Source organism: Colossoma macropomum, unplaced genomic scaffold (genome assembly GCF_904425465.1).
Source record: "Colossoma macropomum unplaced genomic scaffold, Colossoma_macropomum, whole genome shotgun sequence".
Taxonomy (NCBI): Eukaryota; Metazoa; Chordata; class Actinopteri; order Characiformes; family Serrasalmidae; genus Colossoma; species Colossoma macropomum.
Genome location: NW_023495901.1, coordinates 152189 through 163777, shown reverse-complemented (window position 1 = coordinate 163777; position 11589 = coordinate 152189). Strand labels below are relative to the sequence as shown.

The window sequence follows — 11589 nt, the reverse complement described above, 5'->3', positions numbered from 1 at the left end:
ACAACAATAACAGGTGCTTGGTGATGATACTGCTTTTCTGTAAGAGCTTCACCAACATAGTCTTAAAGTCATCTGGGAAAACACCAGTTGACAGAACAGTTAATGTCATATTTTGTATGATGTATGAATAAAGTCATGTTTGTGTCTAAACGTTTACTGAGCAGTGAGTGTAAAATGTGACTATATTTGTAAATATAACATTTGCTTATAAGCAGAACATTCCTTACAGTCAGCTGTCTTGAATAATAAAACAGGTAATACAAAGATAATACACAAAGAATGATTAAAAAATTAAATGAGTGAGAGTTTGACAGTGAACTCCATTATTTTGGGTTATATATGTACTATTGTTTATAGGAGACAGGCACTGCTAGCTAGAGAGCATTTGACATTACATGTTGATAGGCTGGTAGAGACCTGTGACACCAACATACTCCTTGCTGCTGTAGTAGCTCTAAAGGGAATGGGAAATCACTTGTTTAATGAGGATGTAAGACACGATGATATTAAATGAAGCTTGGGTGTTAATTTATGATTTTTTTTTTTTTTTATATTTACAGCATGAATTCTGTATAGACGGAATTAACTATCCTCAACTGATTCCTTTTCTATCTGCTCCAGATCTTCCTCTGTCTTCTTCTAGTGTTCTTCTTTTCTCCAGCTCCCCCTGAATTTTCTTTATCTGTGCTATGCTGTTCTTTCTATGAGCCTCAAGGTGCATTGCCTTAATCATAAGCTGACTGTTCATGTCTAACAAGGTCTCTATGTCCTCCAGAATCTCTTCAACTTTCTTTCTCCTCTCAGTTTTCTTTCTTTGAGCCTTCTGGTACATCTCAATAGTGTAGTGCCTTCCTCTATTCTTCTCCACAAGAGCTTCTATCTTCTCCAGCAGCTCTGTGACCTGAGTGCGGTCTCCTCTCTCCAGATTATTAAAGATGTGATAAACCCCTGCACAGCTGTTGATGAATTCCAGAAACTCAAAACACAAATTCTCTGTAGTCTCTCTGTAGTCTCTCCCATCTAAGTCTCCATGGGTAAGCAGGACTATGCAACGTTTTATAAATTCCTTCCCAAAGTTTTCCCTTAGTTGGTTAATATTTTCAAGCATCCATATGGATGTGGGAGACCGTATTGCAAGGAGAAACACATGAGGACCAGGGCTACAGAGAGGCATGCACTCCTCAAACTGTTCACGGCACCATGAAAAATTAGCTCCTTGTGGGACTCCCTTGGTGTCGATCACAGTCATGGTTTTATTTCCCACCATTCCATCCCGTCTTTTGCATTTTGTGGAACTGTTAAGGAAGTCTGTACCAAACGCTTCTCTGCCCAGAATGGTGTTTCCTGATGCACTTTTTCCTGCTCCAGCTGTGCCCAGCAGCACGATCCTCAAATCAGACACTGAAAGAACAGAACACAGCTTCTTTACAAATGAATAATTCTGTAGGTAATAATAATAATAATAATAATAATAATAAAAACAAAGATTGTGATATGTATCTACATACAGGACAAATCAAGGAATTTTCTTTTCTGTGCAGTCAATGGAAGATGCAAGAACCACTGTGTGTACAGCCTTGACATCAGAGATGTGACATGGGGTGGCCACAGCTTAAATAAGATATATTCAATCTACCAATTTAGTTTGAAAAAGCTGTGAAAAACAGCTAATTTTCTGGGTGTTTATTTTATGTACTAATGATGGCTACTCTTATTGGCTGTAGATGGGTGGGCTCTACTTTGCACATTGTGAAGTGAGCTTCACAATGGCTGCCACAGGGCACAGTATAGAGAGACCTTTTAAGCTTGTTTACACTAGAAAACATACCAGATCAAAACAACAACAAGCATTATTATTATTTTGTTTTTAGCATCATCATCAGTAGTAGTAGTAATAGTAGCAGCAGTGATAGCAGGAGTAGTAGCAGTCACAGTAATAATAGTAGTAGCAGTAATAGTAGTAGTAGTAGTAGTAGTAGTAGTAGTAGTAGTAGTAGTAATAGTAGTGTAGTGAACACCATCATCTGGTTGAGCCAAAGTCAATTCTGTTTTTACCAGAACTCTTCACATCACCCAAAACTAAAAGCTTTGGCTCCACAAAGTCTGAGCTAAAAGTCATGAACAAGATTAAAAACAAGTTTTACAGGAAGTTACCCTGGGAACAAGCATGGACACTGTGGAAGGTTATCCTACCTGGAATCCAGCTACAGGCCTCAGCCAAACTCTTATCTAAAACTTTTTTTTAGTTCAAGAACATCAAATTTCTTAAGTGTGTATCAACTCCAAGCTGCACCATTCATCAGGGATCATTTCAAGATGACTGGAGATCCCAAAAATGAGGTTATCATGAGAATTTATAACAGAGTTTTCCCTTTTTGGATTTTATTTATAAATTAGATATGGAGTCACAGCACCACCAAGTGGTGAGAATGAGACACACCACACCACCACTGCAAAGACATTTGCGTATAAAGAAAGGACCCAAGAAAACATTATGCATTTACATTGTATGCATGTTAATCAAAAATTGTATATTCTGTAAGCAATATTACTTGTATGTTATGTATACAACAGTCTTTTTTCGTGTTAGATGGTAGAAATACATAGTATAGCACTAATTTACTGATGTAACCTCTTAAGGCCGTGGGTTTAGATAAATATGTATCCTGCAGGTGTTTTTCCTTTCTTTTTGTTTAGTTTATTTCCTTTTATTTGGTTTTATTGTCTTAAGTGATGATCGTAATATGTTGAAATATACTCCTAACAAAATGATACCCAGAGATTACCTACAAGGCTGTTTCTGTCTTTAACATGGTTATTTTTCAGGTAACATGAGTTGTATTGTAATACATACATGTCCTATTTGTTCTGTTTGTTGGTTTTGAAAGTTTAAAGGAATTACCTTAACCTATTTTATTTTAGAATAATTTTGCTTTTCTTTTATTTCAAGATCTAACTAAAACAAAAGAGGGAGTGATTCTTGGGTAGGCGCACATATGATCATGCACCACCAATCAGAGTTGGAAATAATGAATAGCTCATTAACTGTAAGGGGAAAAGGACCTATCAGCGCTCTGGCTCCGCCTCCAAAGGGTAGGGCCTACAGCCAAACAAAACCACAGCATTTTTCAGTGAGTTCTGCGTTCAAAGAAGAAGCTAGCAAGTTTTTAAGTGTGTGCCGGCCTTGGGCACAAAGATAGGTCAGAAATATAACACTAAATTTCAGATCTGAAACCTTTGTCTGTCTTTGTAACTTGTCTGTCTGTTTAAGTTTAAGCCACCCAAAGAGAACAAAAGTGAAGACACAAGTGGTGCCATCATTACAAAAGTGTCAGATGAAAAAAGTGGAGGAAGCAAGGCCCAAGGAAAACTACTACTTCATGATATTAAAATGACTCCAAAGAAACCCCCAGTGACTGAAAGCACACACCACAAGGAACTGTGAGGAAGTAACAATGAGGAGAATTACTGGTGATGCCATTGTTACACAGCCAAAATAACAACTGGGCTTGCACTAGTGCTGGCACAAAAATCGAACCATCCAACTTATTTTTCCATTTGCACTATGACCATAACATTAGAGCCTTTGTGTATTTACTAGTGCATTTGTATCAATATGAGAGTAATGCACCTACCCGCGTCATGTAAATTTCTCCCTGTTACTCGTCTCAGCTCCTCTTGTTTCTTCCTTTCCCCTTCTCTCTGTATTTCCTCTTTTATGGACTTTGCTTCAATCTCCTTTTCTCTCTCCTTTAAATACTTAACTGAGCTCTCCGATGCCTTTTGTACCACCTCTTTCTCTAGTTGTTTCCCTCCCTTCTGATCTTCAGTCTTGATCACTTCATCCTGTGATGTTGTGTCTCTATTTAGTGTCTTGGAGTTACTTAGGGTTTCTGGATGCTCCATACTGCCCTGAGTTCTATCATCTCTTGTGCTAGTTGTTAATACCAACATTTGATGGATTTTATCTTCTGTACTCTGTTGAAGTTCCACTTCTGTCTCTGTCTCCTCCATGTTTGGTCTCGTCTCCTCCTCTCCTCTCTCCCATTTTTCCTCCCATCTTCCTTTCTCCCCCTTTTGTTGCTTGTAGCTCTCTTGTTCTCTCTTCCTTTCTTCCTCCTCTCTTTTTTTCTCGTCCTCTTTTGGCTCTTCTTGTAATATTCTCTTTTTCTGGAATGCCTTGTACATGTCATGAGTGTAACACTGACCCCTGTTCTGTTGGACCGTGGTCTCGATCTTCTCCAGGAGCTTTGTGATCTGAGCAGGCTTCACCTCTCTTTTACTGTTCATCACATAATAACCAAATTCACAGTTACTAGTCAATTCAAGCATCTTAGCATCCTGAGAAAATTGAATCCATTGTCTGTTTGACATTTCTTCTCTTCCAGTGAAGAGCACCATGGTGAACTTCAGAGCTTCTTCTCCAAAGTTCTCCTGAATCCACTTTACAGTATTTCTCTCCTTTTCTGTGAATCTCCCCACTCTGACCACCAGCAGGAACACATGAGGACCAGGAGAAGACAATGAGATACACATTTCTATTTCAGTCTTCAGCTGGTCTGTACTGAGAGTTGTGGTGTTGATTGCTGGAGTATCGATGATTGAGATGTTTCTGTTCTCCACTCTTCCTCTCTGTATCTCACACTCTGTAGTTTCAGTCTCTCTGAAAGCTTCTCTTTTTAATATTGCATTGCCTGTTGAACTTTTTCCAACACCAGCATTACCCAACAGCACCATCCTTAGATCCTCAGACACTGTGTGGAAAATAACAGCATATATATATAAAATAAAAATTCAAATTAACTCTTCTAAGGTGACACATTTAAAATTGTCTTTGCACCATGCAAGTACATATGGAAAATCAATAAAATGCGAATGTAGCTTAACACAATTTGAATAAATAGTATTTGTTTTATTGTATGTTTTTTTGTATGTAATTTTTTTGTATTTTGTATTTACATTTTATATTTAAAATGTTCAGGCTTACTGTTAGAAGAATCAGCCATGGAGTTCCTTTGTCCTCTGTCTATGGTATGGGCATATTAAAATTAGAAGAAGATAACAACAACAACAGTCACACTTTATTTGGATGGTCCCATATAGATGTTCCACATATACTTAAATTATTAACACATTTGCTGGTGATAGTTGAATATCAACAACATTATATTAAGGTTAGGTTTAGGAGTGGCAGTAGGTTTTGTGTTGAAATTACGGTTAGGGTTAGGAGTAAGTGTAGGTTCAAGTTTGATTGCATTTAATAGATTTTAGTTTGGTAAAGACAGATTGAGCATCTACAAAGCATCTACAGTGGACCATCAAAACAAAATATTAATTTAAATAGGCATACTGGATTAAAATGGTTTAATATGTTATGTAGTGTTCTTTAGCACAGCACTGTATCACTCAGCCTCATCAGCGTGAAAGAATTCACAATTTTATATTGTTGTCATTTTTTTTCCATTCACCAGTGTTCTCTCACTACAAACCCAGCATGCTTTACTCAAATATATCATAAAACCATTGGGAATCCCTGTGGTGTCAAAAGATCCTGACTCCTAGCCACTGATTTATAAAGACAACTAGTCTAGCATTATTTTGACTTTAGTTGTCAAACAAGAGAGCTCCTTTATCACAGATATAATTCAATTACAGAAATATTGTAGAGTGCAGTATACATGATTTGGGAAATATTAAGAAGTGAAGACTTAAGCTGGAGCTGTTAGCTAGCATATTGGGTTATCTCTGTATGAATATATACCATTAACCTATTCAGAAAAGCATACTGTAAAGAAAACAGTGTTTTTGTTTTCATTCAGTACAATATGAAAGCAAGAGAATTTTCTTTTATCCATTTAGGCAATGAAAAGAAGACAAATTGAGGCAAGATATGGTCAGATAGCCATCTCATTAAGTTTAGCTTTAAGCTAGTTGTCCTCATATGATGAGCTATTCCCAGAGATTATACAGATCCTGGAAAACCTGGATATTCATGGCAAATAAACATGCTAAAATACAGTACTGAATTGTTCTTAAAAAAATAAATCCAAAAATGTACTTAAATGTCATAAAAATAATATCATGAAATTCTGTAATTATTTTATTTCTTGACATAAATTACAAACTTTAATTATAGCCTAAGTTTTCAAATGACCAGTAACCCCATGCATTTATTTCACAAGAGCTCAAGTTTTCCTATTCATTCCTATTCTTTCGGCTAGTTGTATAGACTAAATATCAGTCACACTTAATTTCTTCAAAGTGCCTGGAAAGTGTGTGTTTAACTTGTGTCAACAGACTAAGAAAAGGGCTGGCTTCAACAAGACAAGCAGATAGGACATGGTAGGATGCCGTTACTTTATAATGAAAGTTGACTCAGGAAATACAGTGCTGTGAAGTATTTGCACCTTCCCAATTTATTTTATTTTTGCATATTTGTTCCATTTGAATGTTTCAGATCATCAGACTACTTTTCAAGATTAGACAAAGATAACACAAGTAAACACAAAATGCTGATTTTAAATGATAATTACACTTATTGACGGAAAAATGCTGTTTAGCCCTACTTGGCCCTCAGAGAAAAAGTAGCTGCCCCCTTAGATACTAAATGGACCAGTTAACTATATTCACTTGACTATTGGGTTCAATTTCACTAGCCACAGGGAGGCATGATTACTGACAAAACTGCTAAATCTAAACATCACTTAAATAGAACCTGTCTGGCAATGTAAAGCAGGCTAGAAGGTCTCAAAAAGCAGCACATAATGCCACGTAAAGAGATTCAAATACAGATGTGAATCAAAGTCATTTAAAATCTGCTAGTCTGGAAAGGGTTACAAAGCCATTCTTAAGGCTCTGGGACTCCAGCAAACTACAGTGAGATCCATTATCCACAAATGGAGAAAACTTGGAACAGTGGTGAGCCTTCCCAATAGTGTCTGACCTACCAAAATTTCACCAAGTGTGCATCGACGACTCATTCAGTGGGTCACAAAAGAACCTAGCTGAACATCTAAGGAACTGCAGGCCTCACTTGCCTCAGTTAAGGTCAATGTACACAATTCCACAACAGGAAAGACACTGGGCAAAAATGGCATCCATGGAATAGTTACAAGGCATAAACCAGTTCTCACCAAAAAGAACACAAACATTTGTCTTGACCCCCATGATCTTTGGGATAATATTCTGTGCTCTGATGAGTCGAAGGTGGAACATTTTGTAAGACATTACATCTGGCGTAAATCTAACACAGCATTCCACCATAAAAACATCATACCAACAGTCAAATATGATGCTAAGAGTGTGCTGGTCTGGGGCTGCTTTGCTTCTATAGGACCTGGAATTCTGCTCTTTATCAGAAAATCCTAAAGAAAAACGTCCGCCTGTTAGTTTGTGACCTAAAGCTCAAGCCGAGATGGGTTATGCAGCAGGACGATGATCCGAAGCACAAAAGCAAGTCCACCTCTGAATGGCTAAAATGCCCAGAAAGTGAATCCAGTGAAATGTGGTGGCATTTTATGACAGTTCTCATTGACACCACTACAGCTAGCAACTCATTCAAGTTTAGAGACTTTCAGTTAAGTGACAGAGTGGATATTCCATTTCATCTGCATATGGCTGATAACGTCAGATACTCTGGGATATAATCCATATGCCTTGATCTGTTGTTTCTCTCACATAGCCAAGCCAGTGTCAAGTGTAGATTTTCTATTGAAAAGAAACTTGAGATCGGGAATCTATGCAAACAGTCTTTGGTAGCACAGCGTATTGTTGTTGGTCACATTTACTCTGTTCTATGACAATGCAAATACCATTTTGCATTCTATGGCACCTTTAATCACCCATGAGTCAAATCTTCACTGACTAGGGGAGCTGTCAATCACAGATTGATCAGCCAATTGTTTAAGTAGCTGTGCAGGGAAAGGGGTGACAGCTTCTTTGTATGATCATCACCATGTTTGGCTCTGATAGCCTGAAACAAGGATGAGTTGGCCTGATATTGGTTGAGACAGATGGGCAGGCAAGCTCAGTGAGACTCTGATGCCCAAAGCAAACATTCCATATGTTGTGTTCTTATTTAAATTTTTTCTGATCTATGTCGTCAGCTAGATTGGCAGTCTATGTAGCTCTAAATTCTGGTCACAGGTGATTTATTAGGCTAAAGTAAGCTTGTTCTATACCAGCAAAATGGCTCCTTTCTCCATTTTGCTCTGTTTTCACCTAGTTGAAACACACGAGTGTATCTGTATTGTAGCACCTCTGGTATTTGCATTAGCCAGTTTACACTTCAAGTCATTTAAAACAGCAATTCAGAGTAAATCAGCCCCAAACTACAGCCTGCGAATTTTAGTATGCACAGTACATTTCACATGCTCTTTAGTAAATCTAGCTGTAAATGTCTTGCTGAAACAAAACCTTTAATGGCGCAACATTTTTATTCACACATTTGGAAATTAACCATGTTTTAGGCTGCAAGGTAGGTATGATACGTACAGTGTTCTCTCATAGTAAAACCTTTTTTCATATTAAAACATTCTATAAGTCAAGCTGGGAATGTAATACTATTTTTGGTCAGAGTGCACAGTGAACAGCTATTGCTCACTGCTTTTTATGGTGTATTTTAAGCTTTTTTGGGGAACAGAAGTTCTAGAGAGTAGCTGAAGGGACTGATAACGTGAAGATTAAGTTGGTTTGTGTGAGCCACATGGGGCACTTATTTCCAGTAATAGTTTTACTTTCTCTTCGAGACGTGTTCTAACTGAAAGGGGTTTTACACAACATAAGTACCAGGCCTCATAATTATAAATCTTGTTAACTAATCACTCTTAACTTTAAATATTTTGTTTATCATCCAATTATAAATATCACAATCTCTGATTTCTAACCAGTAATATTGATGACTTGAGTTCTGAAGGCTTCCTAATACATGTGAATTCTTCCTATAGATATTGGCAAAATCCAACACTTGAGTGAAATCAAGACAGACAATAATGAAAATGAAGGTGACACACAGTGTTTGGGAAGGTGGGATCTATTTGCAACAGTGAGTTTACCTGGGCAATATTTATTTTAACATCTCCTAGCAGTTTATGGTTTTAGCAGGTTAAACAATTAGTCATCCAGCAGTGTTTGAGATGCTGGTGGGTGGATGTTTCAGTGTAAACAATGAGGGAATGGCAGTCTCTGTTACTTTACATGTTGGTGGATTACCAATTGGTGGACAACTCTGCTTGCAGGCTACAGTCATAATTCTCCAGGTGTATCATATGAATAGTTTGTGTTTCAATAGCCTGCAGCCATTGTAACACTTGTGTAAGGCTCAGTATGAATTAGTCAAAAATGACAAATAACACCTTTCATTTTCACCAGCTCTTTGGCATGGCACAAATGGTCAAGGTGGTTTTATAAATAGTTCATAATTATCAAGAACTACAAAATAAACTTGTGCTGCTCTTTTTCAGTACCTGTGTTTCACTGTGCACATTCAGAGGTATGCCCTAAGAGTGTTTAAGTAGCTGGCGGTCACTGTGTCTCTGTGAAAACTCCACCCATGTCTGTGTCTGCTGCTTTTTGTCTCTCTCCTGCAGTGTTGTTTTCCAACAGTGGCATAGTGTCTGGGTATGCAGAGTATGCATTTGCATATGGGCCTGTGCTTTGGGGGGCCCATGAATCACCTCAGCTTCTTATGTTATCCATGCTCACTAGCCTCTACCTTGTCAATGCAATTCCCAAGGCCCGTCTCACCTCTGTGAGGCATGTGTGATGTGGACGACCTTGTTTTCATTTCTGTATTCATGCTATTAAGTAAGACCATTAACACGGCATGCAGGAGCAGAGTTATTCAGAGCTGAATAAGCCATGTGTAGTTGAAGGCCTGCAGTATTGTAAATCATAAACTGACATGCAAATCATTAGAAAAATAGTATCTATTTCTCTAAGTTTTTTACTTTTTTCATGATTCTCCAAGAAGGTGAAATTAAATTACAAAATATAGCTATAGTTAGTATTACTGTTTCTCAATGAAGAAACCTGCTACACTCACTTATTGTTAGAGACAAGAGCTCATGCTGAACATTAATCTTTACAGCCCTGACATAAAAGTGTGTCATAAACTCTTGCTTTCACAATAGAGGCACAGTTTTGTAACCCGAGAACATTCTACAAGTTTATACATGCTTTCAAAGTAGAAGAGAAAACCCATAAACCATATGTCTACTTTACAAACACTTGAAATTTGAATACAGATTACTTTCTTTGCAAAATCTGGGAAGATATGTCTCAGTAAACACTAACAAGAAATAAATGCTAAAAAATGCTGCACATAGCTCCTGAGAAGAGGAAATAGGATTTTATGTTTTGCTATTCAATAAAGTTATCCCTAAATTTCCCTAAATATTACCAAATTTTACGAAAGTAGAAAGTCAGTAAAGTCTTTATGACTATTTCTGGACTGTCACTACATTTAAATAACAAGCCCTTCATAGTTCAACCTCATGATTCTGTCAACATGTCACAGATCAAGTAATGTCAGAAAATAATCTGTTAATAATACAAAATGAGAGCTTACCTGAATACTGAAATGCTGCAACAAATGTTTTACTTTCTCTTTGTCTAAAAATGAGGAAGTATTTGTGCTAGACACTCCCTCGATGTTGTCAGGCTACAACACATAAAATATTTTGGTCTTTACTGTTCTTTTGTTGTATCGCCAAAAAAAAAAAAAAAAAAACACAATTACTTTTGAATGAATTTACACTGAAAAATATGGCCTGCTAACATTAACCTTAGCATTAGCATTAGCCTCAACAAACCTCCAACATAATGCTTTTACACAGCACAAAGTCAGGTTTTAGCAAAACCATACAGAACACTTACTGGAAGAAAAGGGAAGGTAAGTTTCTTAAACAAAGGACTGCATAGGTTGAGCACTTTGGGACTTCAACACCAGATATTTGTTTGTAGTTGTCACCATGCTGCTTAACTTCTACTTCCCCTCCATTTTATAGAATTATAGGAGTGCTTTTAGATGCACTAGCCTCCCCTAGAGGCCTGGAGGTATTAAAACGACATTACTTCATTCCTAAATCTAAAAAAGTGAATACTGGAACAGAGGTAAATCTGTCTAAATAAATAAATAAATATGCAGTTGGCTCAGTGACAAAAAGACACTAGGCCACTTACTGACTGACAAACTAACTGTCATATCATGCTAATAACACATCTCTATAAACCTAAATGTACAGTGTTTGTTTGACCCTGCGCTTCATTTTCTACAGTTTTCACCAGAGTTTTTGTGATATTGTATCTTTTTATTTGGTTCAATTGGGTTCACACTGCAGCAGCTAAAGTGGACCAGTTTTCACATGTGGGTGTTTGTTTATTGCATGCAGGAGCTGTTATGGTCACATTTACCACCATGAAAACAGAAAAAACAAAAAATATGTGCTTGTTGTGAATAATGTGAATAACAATAATAACCAATCAAGTTGCTAAAGCTTGGCCAAAAAACAACCTAATTTCTCTCCATAATTTAAACATGTCTAATTCCACCAACTCCCCCAATCACATCATACCACCTTCATATCATAC

At 37.2% G+C, this 11589-nt stretch overlaps 1 protein-coding gene across 3 annotated transcripts; it reads right to left on the bottom strand.

Annotated features, from left to right (window-relative positions):
* Positions 1-509: 509 nt before the first annotated feature.
* On the bottom strand, positions 510-11004 carry LOC118803434 (GTPase IMAP family member 8-like). Of its 3 annotated transcripts, none has more exons than XM_036563921.1 (5): positions 10876-11004; positions 10568-10694; positions 4988-5026; positions 3636-4754; positions 510-1401 (listed from the first exon to the last, which is right to left on the bottom strand). In XM_036563921.1, the coding sequence occupies exons 3-5, from the start codon at positions 5004-5006 to the stop codon at positions 593-595; spliced, it is 1947 nt and encodes a 648-aa protein (XP_036419814.1). In that variant the 5' UTR covers positions 5007-5026; positions 10568-10694; positions 10876-11004; the 3' UTR covers positions 510-592. The 3 variants fall into 3 exon arrangements, with proteins under 3 accessions (XP_036419814.1, XP_036419813.1, XP_036419812.1); XM_036563920.1 differs by having other exon boundaries at positions 10568-10660; XM_036563919.1 differs by lacking the exon at positions 10568-10694.
* Between the last annotated feature and the right edge of the window lie 585 nt (positions 11005-11589).